Here is a 16,726-nt window from a genome sequence, read left to right as displayed (position 1 = left end):
ATTATTACGTGTTCTGTTCATTCCTTCTGGGGCACCTGGCATTAGCCACTTTCGGAAGACGGGATACTGGGCTAGATGGACCTTTGGTCTGACCCAGTATGGCCATTCTTATCCCATTACCAATCCACAGGTGGATCTAGATTGGTTTACTCTCTGCCTGGGTGCCTGACCCCTCCGAGGGCCAGCCCCTGTGACATCGCACAATAAAGGCTGATCTAGCATGAGGCTGAATTAAAGAAGGATAATTTCTGAAAAGTGCTGAGCATACGTACTCTGAAAAATAAAGCCCTTTTCAGGTTATTCAGGAACGACACCCCAAAATTGAGTCACTCGAAATCAGTAGCCACTCTACAAATATTGACCATTAACTTTCTGGGGGAAGGGGGAGAAAGTGAGAGGAAAGGTTGCAGAACAAGTGGCTAACTTATCACGTGATATCATTTTCAAAAGGATTGAAGTTTTAAATTCATTCTACACCGGATTATAACAATTTAAAAACACAAATTGCAAGACAGGTATCCATTGGAGACACTTTAGATCCAATCAGCCTTAAACATATGTTGGATAAATTATATTAGAGGCCTTTATGACTGGGACGACCAATTAGCTCAAATAAAATGAAGGATATTTTAGATACATATGAACTCTGGATATTCGATAATAATTATAAAGTTATCCACATAGCTTCAACATACCAAAACAGTTTTGCTCTTCAGACTTTTTCTTAGCAGCATAATAAAAGCTGTTTTCCCCAGTTGTTCTTTTCCTTCCAGTCCTTTCTCCCACCACATACCACATAATTGCTGGATGGCACCCTGCAGGACTTTTTCAGATTCAGATAATGCATAAAAAATACCTACAATGAGTGCAAAGCAATTATTTACTGCAAGTATAATCAAACTCCTGTGGCACAACAGCCTATTAGCAAGTTGAATCTGTCTCATGATGCCTACCTTAAAGTTCTGCTCTTCCTACGTTTATGCCCACAATACCAATCACAAACAGAAAAATAAGTTGTTTGGGTTTACATAAATGGTTCTATTAAGCTCTAAGCTCTTTCTCAGAATATACTGGCTCAGCAATAATTCAATTGCATAAGATTCACCCATTTTAATAGTGACAGAGAGATAAAGGTACTTACCTACCTCACCTGGGGTAGTTAGTTATGTTTGTACAGGATTTGGGGGATGAAGATGCACAGCTTAGCCTTGGACACATCTCTAAATTATAACCTCCCACCCCTTTTATTTTTCCAGCACATAGCCAGAATTCTAGATGCCCTACACTTGAAAAAAAATACCAATCTCATAGACAGAATTTAAAATCAAACACTCAGTATACTTAGCGCTATATTAGCTTACACAAATGCACTAGAAAACCACAAATCATGAGCAGATGAACACATAATTAAGTTGGTGATAAATTTATTTTCAGATGGTACCTTGATTCTTGACCAGAGTGTCATTGGAGCAACAGTTATATCTATGTGAACATACTGATACTTCTTAAATAGTAGAGGCACAATTACACTGACCTTCATCTCCTCTTCCATCTTCCTTTGACAACTGTCCCATAGAATGTTGGACATGAATATTTGAAAAATTTATTTAAACTGATAGTATTCTTGTTTTTTAGGGACAGGAGAGTCGACCAACACGATGTAAAAAAAGAATGACATAAAACTGTTTTTTCTTATGGGATGGATTGTAAACTTATTTTTTGGAGGAAATAAGGAATCCAAATTAGGATATGCAACCCCCTGCCTGCCATCCTTCACAGTAAGCTGTCATAGTAAATAAGGCCTGCAGGCCAAAATATCAGTGTCTCTGGTACCAAAGTTTACCCTTTTATTCAAACCACAACAAAAACAAGACGACTCAATCATTAGCAGCAGATCAGTGTATTAAAGTGCTGCCGAAAATCAGCATACTATATAACATTCCACATTAAGAAAAATACCCACCATTTAATATTAGAGCACATTCTAGAAGAGCTTTGTAGTTTATATTTTCATCTACTACAGGTATCGAAGCAGTAACTACAGTTGTCACCCCTTGGATCACAGCTGTCATTTGTTTCTGAAAATTAAAAAACAATTCATCTTAAGTAAACTGAAAAATAGTTTTCTTTATAATAACTCGAAAGGCTTCAAAATAGGCTATAATTCTGAAAAAAATAAAGTCTCAGAAAATAAGCATTAGCTACAGAAAATGAGTGTGCATGGCTCAAACAATGTTCTGGACACATTTCCATTTAACATTGAACAAAGCAAGTGGATACTATCAAGTCAATTATGGCACAACATTCATATCTGCAAAAACCAAAGGTTTTGCAAAATTTAAATTCAAACAAAAGGCTTTTGATTTTTATTATCTAATTCCTAATTTAATTACTAATACAGAATTTTTGTTTGTATTTAAGCCACGAGCCTGGTTTGTAATCCGAACTTCGCAGCGTATCCCCATTTGAGAGATAAGAAATTATATCTACTTAGCAGGGTTGTTTTGTGGATTAATGCATTTGTAATTTTAAATTGTTTAAATCCTCAGATGCAATGTGCTATATAAGGTAAAGCATTATTGTGTTAGTACAGCAGTTCTCCAACTTTTATAATTTGTGGACCATTACATCACAGTCTTGCTCCCACAACACAAGTGCTCTACTACACCGACATAATAACTCCACCTCCACAAGAGGCGTAAGGCTTATGTCCGTGTAGTTAGGGTGACGCAGCGTCAGTGTAGACACAGAGTTAACCAATAGTCAATATAAGTGTCATTCTTGTCAATTTCACGGCTCCATATTGGAGATATGAAATTGACAAGGAAAGCTGGCAGTCTTCCTGCTGTGAACACTGAATTTGTAAAAGACTGAACTTGTAATAACATTTGATCAATTAATACATGGTTAGCATCACTTAAGTATACCCCAGAAACAGTCAAAACTCCAAATTATAAAGAGAGCAGGAAAAGATTAAAGAGCGTTAACTCTGAAAAACCCCAACTTGTTTTTTGGAAGTTGTACAAACCAATCCTGTGCCATCTCTAAGCAGATACATCTGCTGGTAGAAGATCCTAATTCAAAGTACTCAATCTTGAATAGCACATTGGAAGATTTTGTATTTTTATTTTACCATTTTGGGACTTTCCTCTATTTCCATATCATCATCACTTTCATCTTCAATCCTCCGCCATCCTTCCACTGGGTTCTCTACCAAAATTTGTGTTAATAGATGCGTCAGCCTCTCCCATAATACTTCCTTCTGTTTTCTTGGTAATTCCTGAAGCAATTCATTCAGATCAAATGGATCAAATGGATCTTTCTGTAAAGTGTTCAGAAAACATTACATGGCACAAAATAACAAATTTATTCTGTGTCACTGTAGTGGTTTACATTGATACAGTCATACTGCAATAAAATAAATGCTTATTTTAAACAAATCTTTCATATTATACCTAGTAATAAAGGGAAAATTACTTGCTTGAAATTCTGCTTATTTGATGACATCAATTTGAAGGATTCCTACTTCTAAGTCTTAACTCCTTATCAAAAAACAAAGAGAACTTCCTTAATGCAAAGTCTTTTCATCTTTGAGGGCAACAGTAAGTGGGATCAATCATAAATAAAGCTAAGTTTTTGTCACGGATATTTTTAGTAAAAGTCAGGGACAGGTCATGGGAAATAAAAATGCATGGCAGCCTGCGACCTGTCCCTGACTTTCACTAAAAATATCCCTGACAAAAGGGATAGGTAGGTTCAGCACCCACTGCTGCTGGGCTCCCGGGTCTCGCACCGATGCGGTGCGTGGGAGCTCTGAGGTCCCTCTTCCTCGGGGCTGGGCTGCTGCAGGGTCCCCTAGCCGCTGGCCGCCCGCCAGTGGGCAGCTGCGCGGGATCCCACCGGCCGCCCACCATGGCTGGGCAGCTGCACAGGGTCCCCCCACCAGGTTGGGGGCTAGGAGCTCCAAGGGCAGGGCTGGCTGGGAGCTCCAGCCCCAGGGCAGAAAGTGTCAAGGAGGTCAATGGAAGTCATGGATCCCGTGACTTCCATGACATAATCGTAGCCTTAATCATGAACCAGGTTCCCCACTGACCATCACACAATACCACCTGCTGAGTATAAATGCTCCTATCACGTCCTTCTTGACTTACAGCTAGAGGGAATTTCACCATTCTTGCATTACAAAATTAGAATCCAGAAGTAAGAATCCTGCACTGATGGTATTTTTAGATAAACGTTTGTGATAGCATTCAAAAGAACAGGTTTCAGAGTATCAGCCATGTTAGTCTGTATCTGCAAAAAGAAAAGGAGTACTTGTGGCACCTTAGAGACTAACATTTATTTGAGCATAAGCTTTCGTGAGCTACAGCATGCACCCGATGAACTGAGCTGTAGCTCACGAAAGCTTATGCTCAAATAAATTTGTTAATCTCTAAGGTGTCACAAGTACTCTTTTTCATTCAAAAGAAGTAATCAGTGCAGTCTAATGGAAGAAATTCCAAGATAAACAGAAAAGATGGAAATAAAAGCGTGAAGGTCTACAGGAATAGGCTCTCCCATTCCTGAAGAACTTAGCTGGAGAAGGGAGCCTGCAGGAAGCACAGAAACAATATCCTGTGGTACACTGCACTACCTTTAAGTCTTGCTACCCAAACTCCACCAGCTCCAGAGCACCTTGAGAATTCCTACCCATACTCACTTCCTAAACTCCGTAGAATGGGACACTAAATGCTAAGGACCTTGAGAGGTCTGCAGCATCAAGACTCCCGTCCAGAGAACAGTTGATTGAAACTGCGGTTAGCAGTGGACTCAGCAGCCACCAGGCCAAGTACAGTATTCCTTCTCCCTCCTGTGTACCTCTTAAGAGCTCCCCTCTTGAGAAGCTGCTAGGCTTTATAGAACTAAGACTCCCCTCCAATAGACTTAAGAATGTTTAGAAAAATAAAGAGACATGGTCGATGAGATAACATCTTATTAGACCAATTTCTGTTGGTGAGAGACAAGATATTACCTCACCCACCTTGTCTCTCTCTAATATCCTGGGACTGACATGACTACAACACCACTGCATAGAAAAATAAAGAAATTCATAGCGAAGTTTTTGTCTAAAGTGAAAGGTGAAAGAGTATATGAATTGTGTGTGTAACTTAAGGGTAAATTCCTTTCTTGAATGCTGGAAATATATAAAAAGCAAGTATTAATAAATAGCATAAATCAGAATTGAGGTTAAATTTTAAAAGAACCAACACATTTGAAATCTGTATCAATGTTAAAGGACAGCATCTCATCATGACAGGTTTCAGAGTAGCAGCCGTGTTAGTCTGTATCCGTAAAAAGAAAAGGAGTACTTGTGACACCTTAGAGACTAACAAATTTATTAGAGCATAAGCTTTCGTGAGCTACAGCTCACTTCATCAGATGCATACAGTGGAAAATATAGTGGGGAGATTTTATATACACAGAGAACATGAAACAATGGGTGTTACCATACAGACTGTAACAAGAGTGATCAGGAAAGGTGAGCTATTACCAGCAGGAGGGCGGGGCGGAGGGAACCTTTTGTAGTGATAATCAAGGTGGGCCATTTCCAGCCGTTTACGAGAACAGTAGGAGGGGAAATAAACAAGGGGAAATAGTTTTACTTTGTGTAATGACCCATCCACTCCCAGTCTTTATTCAAGCCTAAGTTAATTGTATCCAGTTTGCAAATTAATTCCAATTCAGCAGTCTCTTGCTGGAGTCTGTTTTTGAAGTTTTTTTGTTGAAGAATTGCCACTTTTAGGTCTCAAAAACAGACTCCAGCAAGAGACTGCTGAATTGGAATTAATTTGCAAACTGGATACAATTAACACACACGCATCATAAAGTTCTTAGATGACCCTCAGTAACAGTCATCCATGTGGGAACTGAATTCACCCAGAACACTTAGCGTGACACTGAGCCAGCTAGGGTTAAGCAACCAGCAGGCTTTAACAACCCTTAAGGACATATTAGAAGACTGCTGAAATGGTAAAACAGGACTATTCCTTGTAGATAGTTAGCAAAACCATGTTAAGTAGATTAAAGTGACTGTATTGTTAGAAGATCAAAAGTAGATAATAATTGTATTTGTCTGTGTTTATTTAGATCTTGTTAGAAGTTTAACAATGTGATAGAATTAGTTTGTAGATGCTAAACTTCTGTTCCTGTCTATAATGTTTCATTACTATATTCTATTGATTCAGAGATCAAAACGAGATATTAACATTTAGATGGAATTTGTGGTGTAATAATATTGTCTTCATTTCTCTTTGAAATTTGTAGTAAACTACCCGTGAATGGTTTGATTTGCTTTATGCTAATGAAAGCAACTCAATTACCAGTGAATGAACATATTTTAAGAGTGACCAAGTTGTATATAAGACACCAGCGTTTTATAAAACATACAAATATACATACAATGTAGTTTCTTGGTATTATGTCTGCAATAAATCAGGTTTCATTTTTGAGTCAGGGTTAAAACAAGCACATTTTCAAAGTAGTGTGAATACAGAACTGTCCAATTCTTTATTAATGGAAATCACATGGTTAAATCTTCATTTGCCATTTTGACAGCCTACTCCTGATTAAGTTATTTGGCAATTAAGCTTCTCAGTTGAAGACAATGATTTATGGGTATTTGCCATTTGTAATACTTAACTCTAAAGTCTATTTAATAGTTCATATGTATATAATTTGATGAAATTATACTTTGTTTCAGGACCTCTTTATGAAGCTCAGGAATTTATATCTGGCATGGGATCGCAGATAGCTCATATTTCAATTTCACCTGTGGGACAGACTTATATGGAAGGCTCTTATAACAGCATATTAGTGAAACTGAGTAGAATGCAGTCTAAGCTTCGCTGAGAAACAGAAGTATCCTGTTGCAAACTATGCAAATAAACATGCTTAAGTCAGTTTCATTGAGATCCCGTAACAGCACATGCTGTATCTTAGCAGATAAAAGATAGAATGAATAGAGGACGTACAAAAGGTGATGGCAAGCAAAAGAATACCAGAAAGAGAGATGAGAAGACAAAATATCTTTAAAAAGTGGGGGAATGGAGAGAAAATAAATAGAAACAAATTAATTTTAGTATACTGGATTGGTAACCAGAAGAACTCAGTAGTCTAAGTTGACAATGCACTTTAAGTACTAATTTTTAAATTAATATTTACCACAATAATTATCCTAAACATGGTTGCAGTTACTAGCATGGAAGATTTAAAAAAAAAAAAAAAAAATCTAAGTATTGATAGGTGGGAGGATTTGACTACTATTATCCATATTTATCATGGATTACTTACATGAAGCTGCAAATAATGCACAAACTCTTCAACAGTATCTGTAGATACAACTTGTAGAAATGCTTCACGTCTTGTCATGATTTATTTTTCCAAAGGTGCTTAATTTGTGAAGCTAGGAGAAAAAAGTCAGTTATTAAAAAAAAACCTTTTTCAATCAGTATATAGTGTAATTTTTCAGATGAAGAGGCATTATGGGTACAAGAGTAAGATTAATAAATTTCTCATCCAAATCACACTTCATAAGAAACAGACCACATCATTTATTACCCCAAAAGCATGTTCACAGATAGCTTTACTAGCTAATTTTCTGGTTAATAATGACATCAACCTTCAGAATCTGTACTTTAAATAAAAAACAAAAATGCTTTAGTAGAAAAGAGATCTTTTTTAAAGAAAGTTTAAAAAAAACCTAAGTTCTTCTAAACGAGGATCATTACTTTTTCCACCAAACTCTCCTTTTAGCTAATAACTTAGCATCCCAGACAGCAATATTTACTTACACAAAGCCACAAACAGTGGCAGTTCAAGCTTTCTCAGTGCTGCCTCACCAAATTTTTCAACTTTGACCTAAGGAGCAAGACCTAGACCAGCAAGAGCTAAGTAATGCCCAGTTAACCCACAATTTATACTACAAGATATACCTACTAGTCCTGTTGCCTGCCTTTGATAGGAATGCCCGATTTCTAACAGCTTTTATAGGTATGATGGGAGAGAAAAAACAGTTCTCTAAATATATTAAGCCTAGCTCTTGACTACACTTCTCACTAGTGTGTTACCCAAGGATCTCTTTGCTGAAGCCCCGCATTCATCTTTCATATCCACCTCTGATTACTCTTCTGGATATATGCCATCATGTGCCAGCAATGCCCCTCTGCCATGTACATTGGCCAAACCAGACAGTCTCTACGCAAAAGAATAATGGACACAAATCTGACAACAGGAATCCCGGTAGGAGAACACTTCAACCTCTCTGGCCACTCAGTAACAGACTTAAAGGTAGCAATTTTGCAACAGAAAAGCTTCAAAAACAGACTCCAACAAGAAACTGCTGAGCTTGAATTAATATGCAAACTAGATACCATTAGCTTGGGTTTGAATAGAGACTGGGAGTGGCTGGGTCATAACACACATTGAACCTATTTCCCCATGTTAAGTATCCTCACACCTTCTTGTCAACTGTCTAAATGGGCCATCTTGATTATCACTACAAAAGTTTTTTTCCTCCTGCTGATAATAGCCCAACTTAATTAGTTTAATTAGCCTCTTACAGTTGATGTGGCTACTTCCACATTTTCATGTTCTCTTATGTATGTGTCTCTCTCTCTATATCTATCTATCTTCTTAGTATACGTTCCATTCTATATGCCATCATGTGCCAGCAATGCCCCTCTGCCATGTACATTGGCCAAACCAGACAGTCTCTACGCAAAAGAATAATGGACACAAATCTGACAACAGGAATCCCGGTAGGAGAACACTTCCACATTTTCATGTTCTCTTATGTATGTGTCTCTCTCTCTATATCTATCTATCTTCTTAGTATACGTTCCATTCTATATGCCATCATGTGCCAGCAATGCCCCTCTGCCATGTACATTGGCCAAACCAGACAGTCTCTACGCAAAAGAATAATGGACACAAATCTGACAACAGGAATCCCGGTAGGAGAACACTTCAACCTCTCTGGCCACTCAGTAACAGACTTAAAGGTAGCAATTTTGCAACAGAAAAGCTTCAAAAACAGACTCCAACAAGAAACTGCTGAGCTTGAATTAATATGCAAACTAGATACCATTAGCTTGGGTTTGAATAGAGACTGGGAGTGGCTGGGTCATAACACACATTGAACCTATTTCCCCATGTTAAGTATCCTCACACCTTCTTGTCAACTGTCTAAATGGGCCATCTTGATTATCACTACAAAAGTTTTTTTCCTCCTGCTGATAATAGCCCAACTTAATTAGTTTAATTAGCCTCTTACAGTTGATGTGGCTACTTCCACATTTTCATGTTCTCTTATGTATGTGTCTCTCTCTCTATATCTATCTATCTTCTTAGTATACGTTCCATTCTATGCATCCGATGAAGTGGGCTGTAGCCCAAGAAAGCTTATGCTCAAATAAATTTGTTAGTCTTGAAAGTGCCACAAATACTCCTGTTCTTTCTTCTGAATAGTAAGCCTCAAATTTTTCAGGCATTAAAAATAATCAAAACCTTTGGATCAGCTGAATAATTGACATTTGCTTCCAGCCCTAAAAACAGGGTAAAAATTTATTACTGATATTTATAACGTCACCATTTCAAACTTGTTTTTGCAAGGTATATTTTTGAAGTTTTGGAGATTTTCTATAGAACTTACCCCAGCAGTAAAACAGTTCACTTTACAAAGCCAAAATATTTGAGTGACACTGCAAGGGAGAAACAATTTTAGATCTCCACAAAAATGTGAGATCTAATGTGGGGAGGGAGCAGAGGAAAGTACTTTTGAATTTTGTCAAAATTCCTCACATTTATATTAATTTGCTGGCTGAGCTGGCTACATCGCAGAAGTATTACATTATCCACTCCAGAGATGACGTATGTAAAATGCCATGGACATACCTGTATTACAAACTTTGGTTGATACAAGTTACATGGGCATACAGCTGTCAAAGTTCGTATTTCTTTCATTTGTGTGTATACTTGGCTGCTTGTGTAGGGCTGTACATACTTACCAAAAGTGCATGAAATAATCAGTTTAATTCACCAACTACAGGTAATCCCTTGTTTAAAAAAAATGTTTTAGTTGTAACTGTGAAACATGTTTTATAAAGGAAGTGTATGTAGCCAAGATATTTAATTTAAATGTTCTGTTTAATAACAATAATTTTTTATACACTGTTGTATGTTTAAGTTCCGTTACCATCCTAATACAGTTTGATACAAATCATGAACAAAAAGTTAATAAATAAGCACTATGGCATTGACCATTTTCTAACAAATTAAAGGTACACAATTAAGAATCTGAATATATTAAGCTATATAATTGCTTAAATAAATGTATACAGTTACAGTGTATCCTCCTAGGCAGCAAAAAAGATGCACCAAATCTAGTGTAAAAGCTCTATGTAACTCTAAATCAACATATTTTAATGCTTGTCAACCAACGAGCACCTTTCCTTAGAAAGAAAAGGAGAACTTGTGGCACCTTAGAGACTAACCAATTTATTTGAGCATAAGCTTTCGTGAGCTACAGCTCACTTCATCGGATGCATACTGTGGAAAATACAGAAGATGTTTTTATACACACAAACCATGAAAAAATGGGTGTTTATCACTACAAAAGGTTTTCTCTCCCTCCCCCCCCCCCCCCCCCACCCTACTCTCCTGCTGGTAATAGCTTATCTAAAGTGATCATTCTCCTTACAATGTGTATGATAATCAAGGTGGACCATTTCCAGCACAAATCCAGGGTTTAACAAGAACGTCTGAGGAACACGGGGGGGGGGGGGGGGGGGGGGGGGGGGGGGGATAAGCAAGGGGAAATAAGTTACTTTTTATAATGACTCAACCATTCCCTAAGAGACTGGGAATGGTTGAGTCATTATAAAAAGTAACCTATTTCCCCTTGCTTATTCCTCCCCCTCCCCCCGCACTGTTCCTCAGACGTTCTTGTTAAACCCTGGATTTGTGCTGGAAATGGTCCACCTTGATTATCATACACATTGTAAGGAGAGTGATCACTGTAGATAAGCTATTACCAGCAGGAGAGTAGGGTGTGTGTGTGTGTGGGGGAACCTTTTGTAGTGATAAACACCCATTTTTTCATGGTTTGTGTGTATAAAAACATCTTCTGTATTTTCCACAGTATGCATTCGATGAAGTGAGCTGTAGCTCACGAAAGCTTATGCTCAAATAAATTGGTTAGTCTCTAAGGTGCCACAAGTTCTCCTTTTCTTTTTGCGAATACAGACTAACACGGCTGTTACTCTGAAACCTTTCCTTAGAAAATAACTGAAGTACAAATAGAAAAGTTGATTAAAAACGATGATTTAAACTGAGGCTTTCCACTTGGTGATTTAAATCACGATTTAAATTGCTGATTTAATATCAATTCACCCTGCAACAGGCAATGCAATATAAACTATAAACAAAAGTTAATGGAATGGAACTTTGAAATTGGAAAGGCAGCAAACATTTGTCCATTTTAGTGCACCAGTGTAATCTGTTGGAGCTACACATACACTAGTCACGCTTCTCACAGGTCAGTATGTGATATTCTGGTTTTCCTTGTTGTCCCCACACGTGGGGTAAGGATACAACCTGTGATGCCAGTGAAACATTGTGGGGGTGGCGATATAAGGAGCTGCTACCATGGAGTTTTCCAAGCAGAGGGGAATCTGAGATTTTTGGACCTGTAGGTCAACCAGGATCTGCAGCATTTGGGTTTGCTGCCTGAGAAGACCCATTATTCCATAGTCTCTCTCGCTCTCCTTTTTCCGCTGGAATTCTGGGCCTCTCCCCTCTTTCCTTCTCCATGCCACCTGCAACAATGGCCCTCAAGGCCCTGGCTGCACTGGCTTGCAGGATCTCACTGCACGTCCTCCTTAGTCCTCTCCCTTTCTCCTCCTCAGGGTCAAGGCGTTCTGAAGGTATGGAGAATGTCACAATGCCAGCTGCTGACAGATGCATCATTGTATTTACAGTCACAATGGAAAGGGAGAGATAAGTTTCAAAACTCTTTTCCCTTATTCCCATAAAAACTTTTCAGATGACATCTTATTGACACTTCAGCTTTGGAGTGCCCCTGTGCATTGCTACTCTTCAGCCCCAGCCAGCAGCAAGTGAAAGTGTGTTGGGGGGAGGAACTTCAGTTGCAAGAAACAATAACTTTTTTGTCCATATTCCACTCATATGAGTATAGGGCAGTGGCATTGAATACTAGCACTGTTTTCCCCAGATGGTGATAGTTTTAGCTGGTATCTCACTCCTGAGGGTAACAAAGGCACAGACAGCACAGCTGCTACTGGCATCCTGAAGCCACCCAGGCCCCCGCATGTTGCTAGCCTGTTTACTGCAAGGATGCCAGCCAAACTCCTCACAGACCAAAGTGGGAAAGCATCCTACCCCAGAGGAAGAAATAAGGCAGCCATCCCTAGAAACCTTCAAGAGACGATGATGAAAATTTCATGGAGAAATTCAGCAAAGATCTTTCAGGATAATAGGAGACGTCCTATGTACATAGGCAAACTGCTCCCAATGGGTTCCCCGCCAACCCAACAGGGGAATGAAAAGCAGTTGTCAACTCTACCTATTTGTTGTAGCACTATCTCAAGTCATATGAGTAAAACAATGAGAAGTTGATACTGGTGTCATGTTAACTCGTGGGTGGGATGGGCTGTGCATGATCTTTAAATTTAAAGATTGTAAGGAGAAATGTATGCACACGCTTACCAGAGATCCCTTCCCCTGGCTCCTCCATGCTTGGCTGGCAGGACTGGCTAGACTGTGGTGGAGTCTCTAACAGGTCCTTGCTCATGGCACGGCTGGAACAGCTTCCCTTCAACTTCCCCTCAGTATTCACAGCAGAAATCTGTCTCAGGCTCCTCACAGGTATCCAAATTGATCTGTGGGGTGCTGATGGGGTCTCCACCAAATATGGCACGCAGCTCATTGTAGAAGTGGCAGATCTCTGGCTCAGGACCAGATTTATTGTTGTGCTCCCTGGCATTGTGGTATAACTGGTGTAGGTCCTTCACTTTCACGTGACACTGCTGCTGATCCCTGTCATGCCCCTGTGCAATCTGTTCATAGATGTCCATGTTTCCTCAGCTGGTCTGTAGCTGTCCTTGCACAGCTGCTTCTCCCCACAAAGAGAATTCAATACCTCCTGTCTACTCCAGGCAGGAGCGCATCTAGTGCGTGGAGCTGGCATGTTCAGTTGAGCAGTTGCACACAACAAGGATGAGCTGCTAGATGTGCTCTCCAAGCTGGGCAATCAGGAAAAGGCATTTCAAAAATACACTGGCAGGGAGGGGAGGTGATGCTTCCGGTCTCCGTGACCCTGGGCTGCACAGTTCACAACTGTGACCAGACCAATCACTGTCACATTGTGGGACAGCTGTCGGTGGACCGTTAGGGTCAACACAGGTCACACAGTTTCTACACTAGCACTGCATCGACTTCAGTAGATCAACCACAGCTCCACATCGCTATGAGGAAGTGGTTTACTACATGGCCATAATGGAAATTTTGTCTCTGGCAGACAAGTGCAAGTGTGGACACATGCACTAATAGCTCAGCACAAAAAAGTTTTAGGCGTAGATCAGGACTTGGTCAAGGAAATCTTTGTGCCCTGTCCAAGGAAGATTCAACTCAGCACTAAAGCAGAGCTAAAGATCTCTTCTAGCTCCTTTTTGAACTGGTTGTATTTTTCAAAATATTTTTGTTTTGTCTTTGTGCAATTTACAGTAAGATGTTAAGCGATAAGAAGCAAGAAATACCCACACTAATGTCTTAAGTGAAACTTAAATCAGCAAGAAGATTTCTCTACCATCTAAGCTAGAATCCAGTAAAAACTAACAAAAGAGAATGAGGAGAACTGATTTTGTTTTAAGAATCTAGATAAAAGATTAACTTCACAAAATTTTGAACTTTTGAACAAAGAATAGAACTTCATCCTGTGGTTACTAACAATCAGAACTAGTTTGATTCACACTTCTCTGCCAGATTGTAAAAAAAAAAAAAAAAAAAAAAATTGGTGGTACACCTGAGGTATAATACTGCCTGTACCACCTGGCAAGAAAATTTAAACAAGAATCCAGCATTTAGTGGAGACGGTCATGTGACTATAGATTCAGATACTGAGAGTAACATCCATAATTAGCTTTGCACTCTCTGCTTATTTCTGAAGCTCATTAGAGGTTAATTGTTTGTGGCAAAAAAATAATAATTTTGGAAGCTGTAATAAGTTTAAAATGGGGTGCAGAGTTGAGTGTCAAAGTGCCTTTTCAGTAAGAAAACAAGACACATTTCCCACTTTTCATGTCTACCTCTTTACATTGTAATTCTCCCTTTTACATAACTACCTACAAGATTCAGCTCCCTTCTACCACGATCAATAATGCTTATATTTGAGGCATGTTATTGTCATTAAGAATATTTACCTACCCATTCCACTTTATTCTCTTCTACATAATTTGCAAATATTTATTGCAAATCTTCCATCAACTTTGGTGACTGAAATATCAAACTTTCTGATACAGAAAAAACAGGAGAAAAAATTATCAGTAGTTTGTGGTATTTTTTTAATTAGCTCCTCCCTTTTATGTTTTTAATTTAGAAATAATAAGTGGGTACAAAGGGGTAACAATGTATATACAAAGGTAATGAGAAAAGGCCTATGGTTACAAAACTCAAGCTGTAACAATAAAATCATATGCCAGTGCAGGAAGTGTGAGAGAAAAAGTGAGGTGGAAATTAAACAGGAAGTTGACATTTCAGTTCCTAGTCATACATAAGCCAGTTTTTACTTAATAAGTGATAACACAAATAACGTGTTGTAATGGTGTAATTGAAGTATATTCCATTTACAAAGCCCTTCATCAAAAGAACTTGTAGAAATGGTAGAGAAGAAAAAAGTCTTATTTTATTCTCTATCCCTGTCCCCAAGGCCCAGCGTAGTACGATTGGTACTTGCAGCATACATAAGGGTTTTGCCCAGTTAATGGTACGGGTCCTGAGGGTGACGATTTCATAGTCTGGAATATTTCAGTGGTATGAATCCCCTCCCCTGGTTTTTCTGTTGTTAATGTCGCCCGACTGCTCTGTGAGATTTAACAGCCTGGAAATTTGAGAGGCAGGTCGCTTCAGGAAGGAGCCAGGCCAAGTCTGCTAGCTGGGGTAGAGCAGCGCTGCCCCTAGGGGCACCTCTTCTCTGAGGCGCAGGAGCCCAGCGGGAGGACTGGGGAAACAGGCACCCGATGATACAGATAACCGCCGCCGCGAACCGCGCTAGCACCGCCACCCAGCGCGCGCGCGCTCCCTCCCTCCCCACCCAGGCAGCCCGCCCGGCATCCCGGCCGCCTGCCGCCCCGCACTCTCTCACACAGCCGTGACAGAACCAACCTCCCCCTGCCCAGGCGCCTCGGCCAGCCCTGACACTGACAGGCAGCAGCACCATTCCTCAGCCGGCCCCCAGCGTCAGCCCCGCACCCAGGAACCCCAGACTCACATCGGCCCGAGCCGCTCTGCGCTCGCTCTCCCCGTTTCGAATTCTCCCGCGGCGCGGCGGCCGTTAACCGTCAACGCCCCTTACGCAAGCGCCGCTACACAGCCGTGCGCGAGGGGAAGTGCGAGCGCGCACCCGTCGCCTCTACGTCCACCCACTCGACTCTGTCTGCACAACAAAGGGCGTGACGTGCGCGCGCGAGCGCTGCGGCCGTTGAAGGGAGGAGCTGGCTGGTTAGGGGTTGCCGCCGCTCAAGGTGGGAGGGGATATGGCTGCTCTCCAGTTCCTGCGCTCGCCAGCCAGTTGGCGGCGTTTGCGCCTCAGCAAGGCCTCTTGGAGGCGAGCAGCGTCCCTTTGGACTCGAGCAGCTCTCCGCGTTCCCCCACGCACTTTCCATCGCCGCCCTCCGCCCCGCAGCGGGTCATGGGCGGAGGGTCCTCCACACACACCCAGGCACAGATTTCACGGCCTGACCTCGGCTCCCCATGATGTCAGGAAGCCGTCTCTGAGGCAGAGGATCCCAGGGTTCAGGCTGTTGCTGCCCAAGGGCGAACTATTAAAAGTCGCTCAGCCCCAGCCCAGATCAGCTGGCAGGGCCAGCCCCTGCTGTCTGATCGCAGCATAGATGTTCCCTAAGAGCCCATCTCCTGCTGCATGTCAATAGGATGCATGCAGGAAATGCTGTGGCCTATGGGGCTCCAGCCCCAGAGCTGTGACACCGGCAGTTTCATATCACTTGCTGAATGGGACAGGTCAATGCCCTTACACATTGGGGTTCTGTAATCTGTCCAGGGGGCAGGCCTCAAAAATCACAAGATTGGCTTCAAAATCATGAGAATTTTTTTTTACATAACAATTCTGGGGTTCTTTTAATTTACCTTGGGTTTCAGAGCCTGCTGACAGCCAAGGAGCACTTGCGTCATGGCTTTAAGCTTTTTCTTCTGCAACCACAAGGCCTTACGTTTTAAGAACAGCAGCTGCTGAGCTGTCTGGGAGTTGAGGCTTTAAGTGAAATGTCAAATATCATGAGACAAAAACATGAGAGTTGGCACTGCCAGGAGTCTTTACACGTTTGTCCTTTGCTTCCTGAAACAGAGGGGCTTCCCTGCTCTACATCCTCTCCAGCTGAAAATAGTGCAGCAAGTGCTGGGGGTTGCCCCTGCCCCTGGAATTAATTTATAACCTAAA

General features: G+C 40.8%; 1 protein-coding gene across 4 annotated transcripts in view; it reads right to left on the bottom strand.

Moving 5' to 3' along the window:
- The window catches only part of NCAPG2 (non-SMC condensin II complex subunit G2), a 116,954-nt gene extending 100,782 nt beyond the window's left edge, over positions 1 to 16,172 (bottom strand). The window contains exons 1-5 of one of the 4 annotated variants that reach the window (XM_043541548.1): positions 15,542 to 16,172; positions 7,330 to 7,441; positions 3,134 to 3,322; positions 1,964 to 2,078; positions 696 to 856 (exon numbers count right to left, since the gene is read on the bottom strand). In XM_043541548.1, the coding sequence (XP_043397483.1) occupies positions 696 to 856; positions 1,964 to 2,078; positions 3,134 to 3,322; positions 7,330 to 7,407 (543 nt within the window). In that variant the 5' untranslated portion in view covers positions 7,408 to 7,441; positions 15,542 to 16,172. Of the gene's footprint in view, positions 1 to 695; positions 857 to 1,963; positions 2,079 to 3,133; positions 3,323 to 7,329; positions 7,442 to 15,435 lie in introns of all 4 variants that reach the window. The other 3 variants (XM_043541550.1, XM_043541549.1, XM_007054114.4) reach the window with 3 other exon arrangements.
- Positions 16,173 to 16,726: the final 554 nt, after the last annotated feature.

Source organism: Chelonia mydas, chromosome 2 (genome assembly GCF_015237465.2).
Source record: "Chelonia mydas isolate rCheMyd1 chromosome 2, rCheMyd1.pri.v2, whole genome shotgun sequence".
Classification (NCBI taxonomy): Eukaryota; Metazoa; Chordata; order Testudines; family Cheloniidae; genus Chelonia; species Chelonia mydas.
The sequence above is the reverse complement of the archived record's forward strand: the minus strand, read 5'-3'. Positions and strand labels throughout refer to the sequence as shown.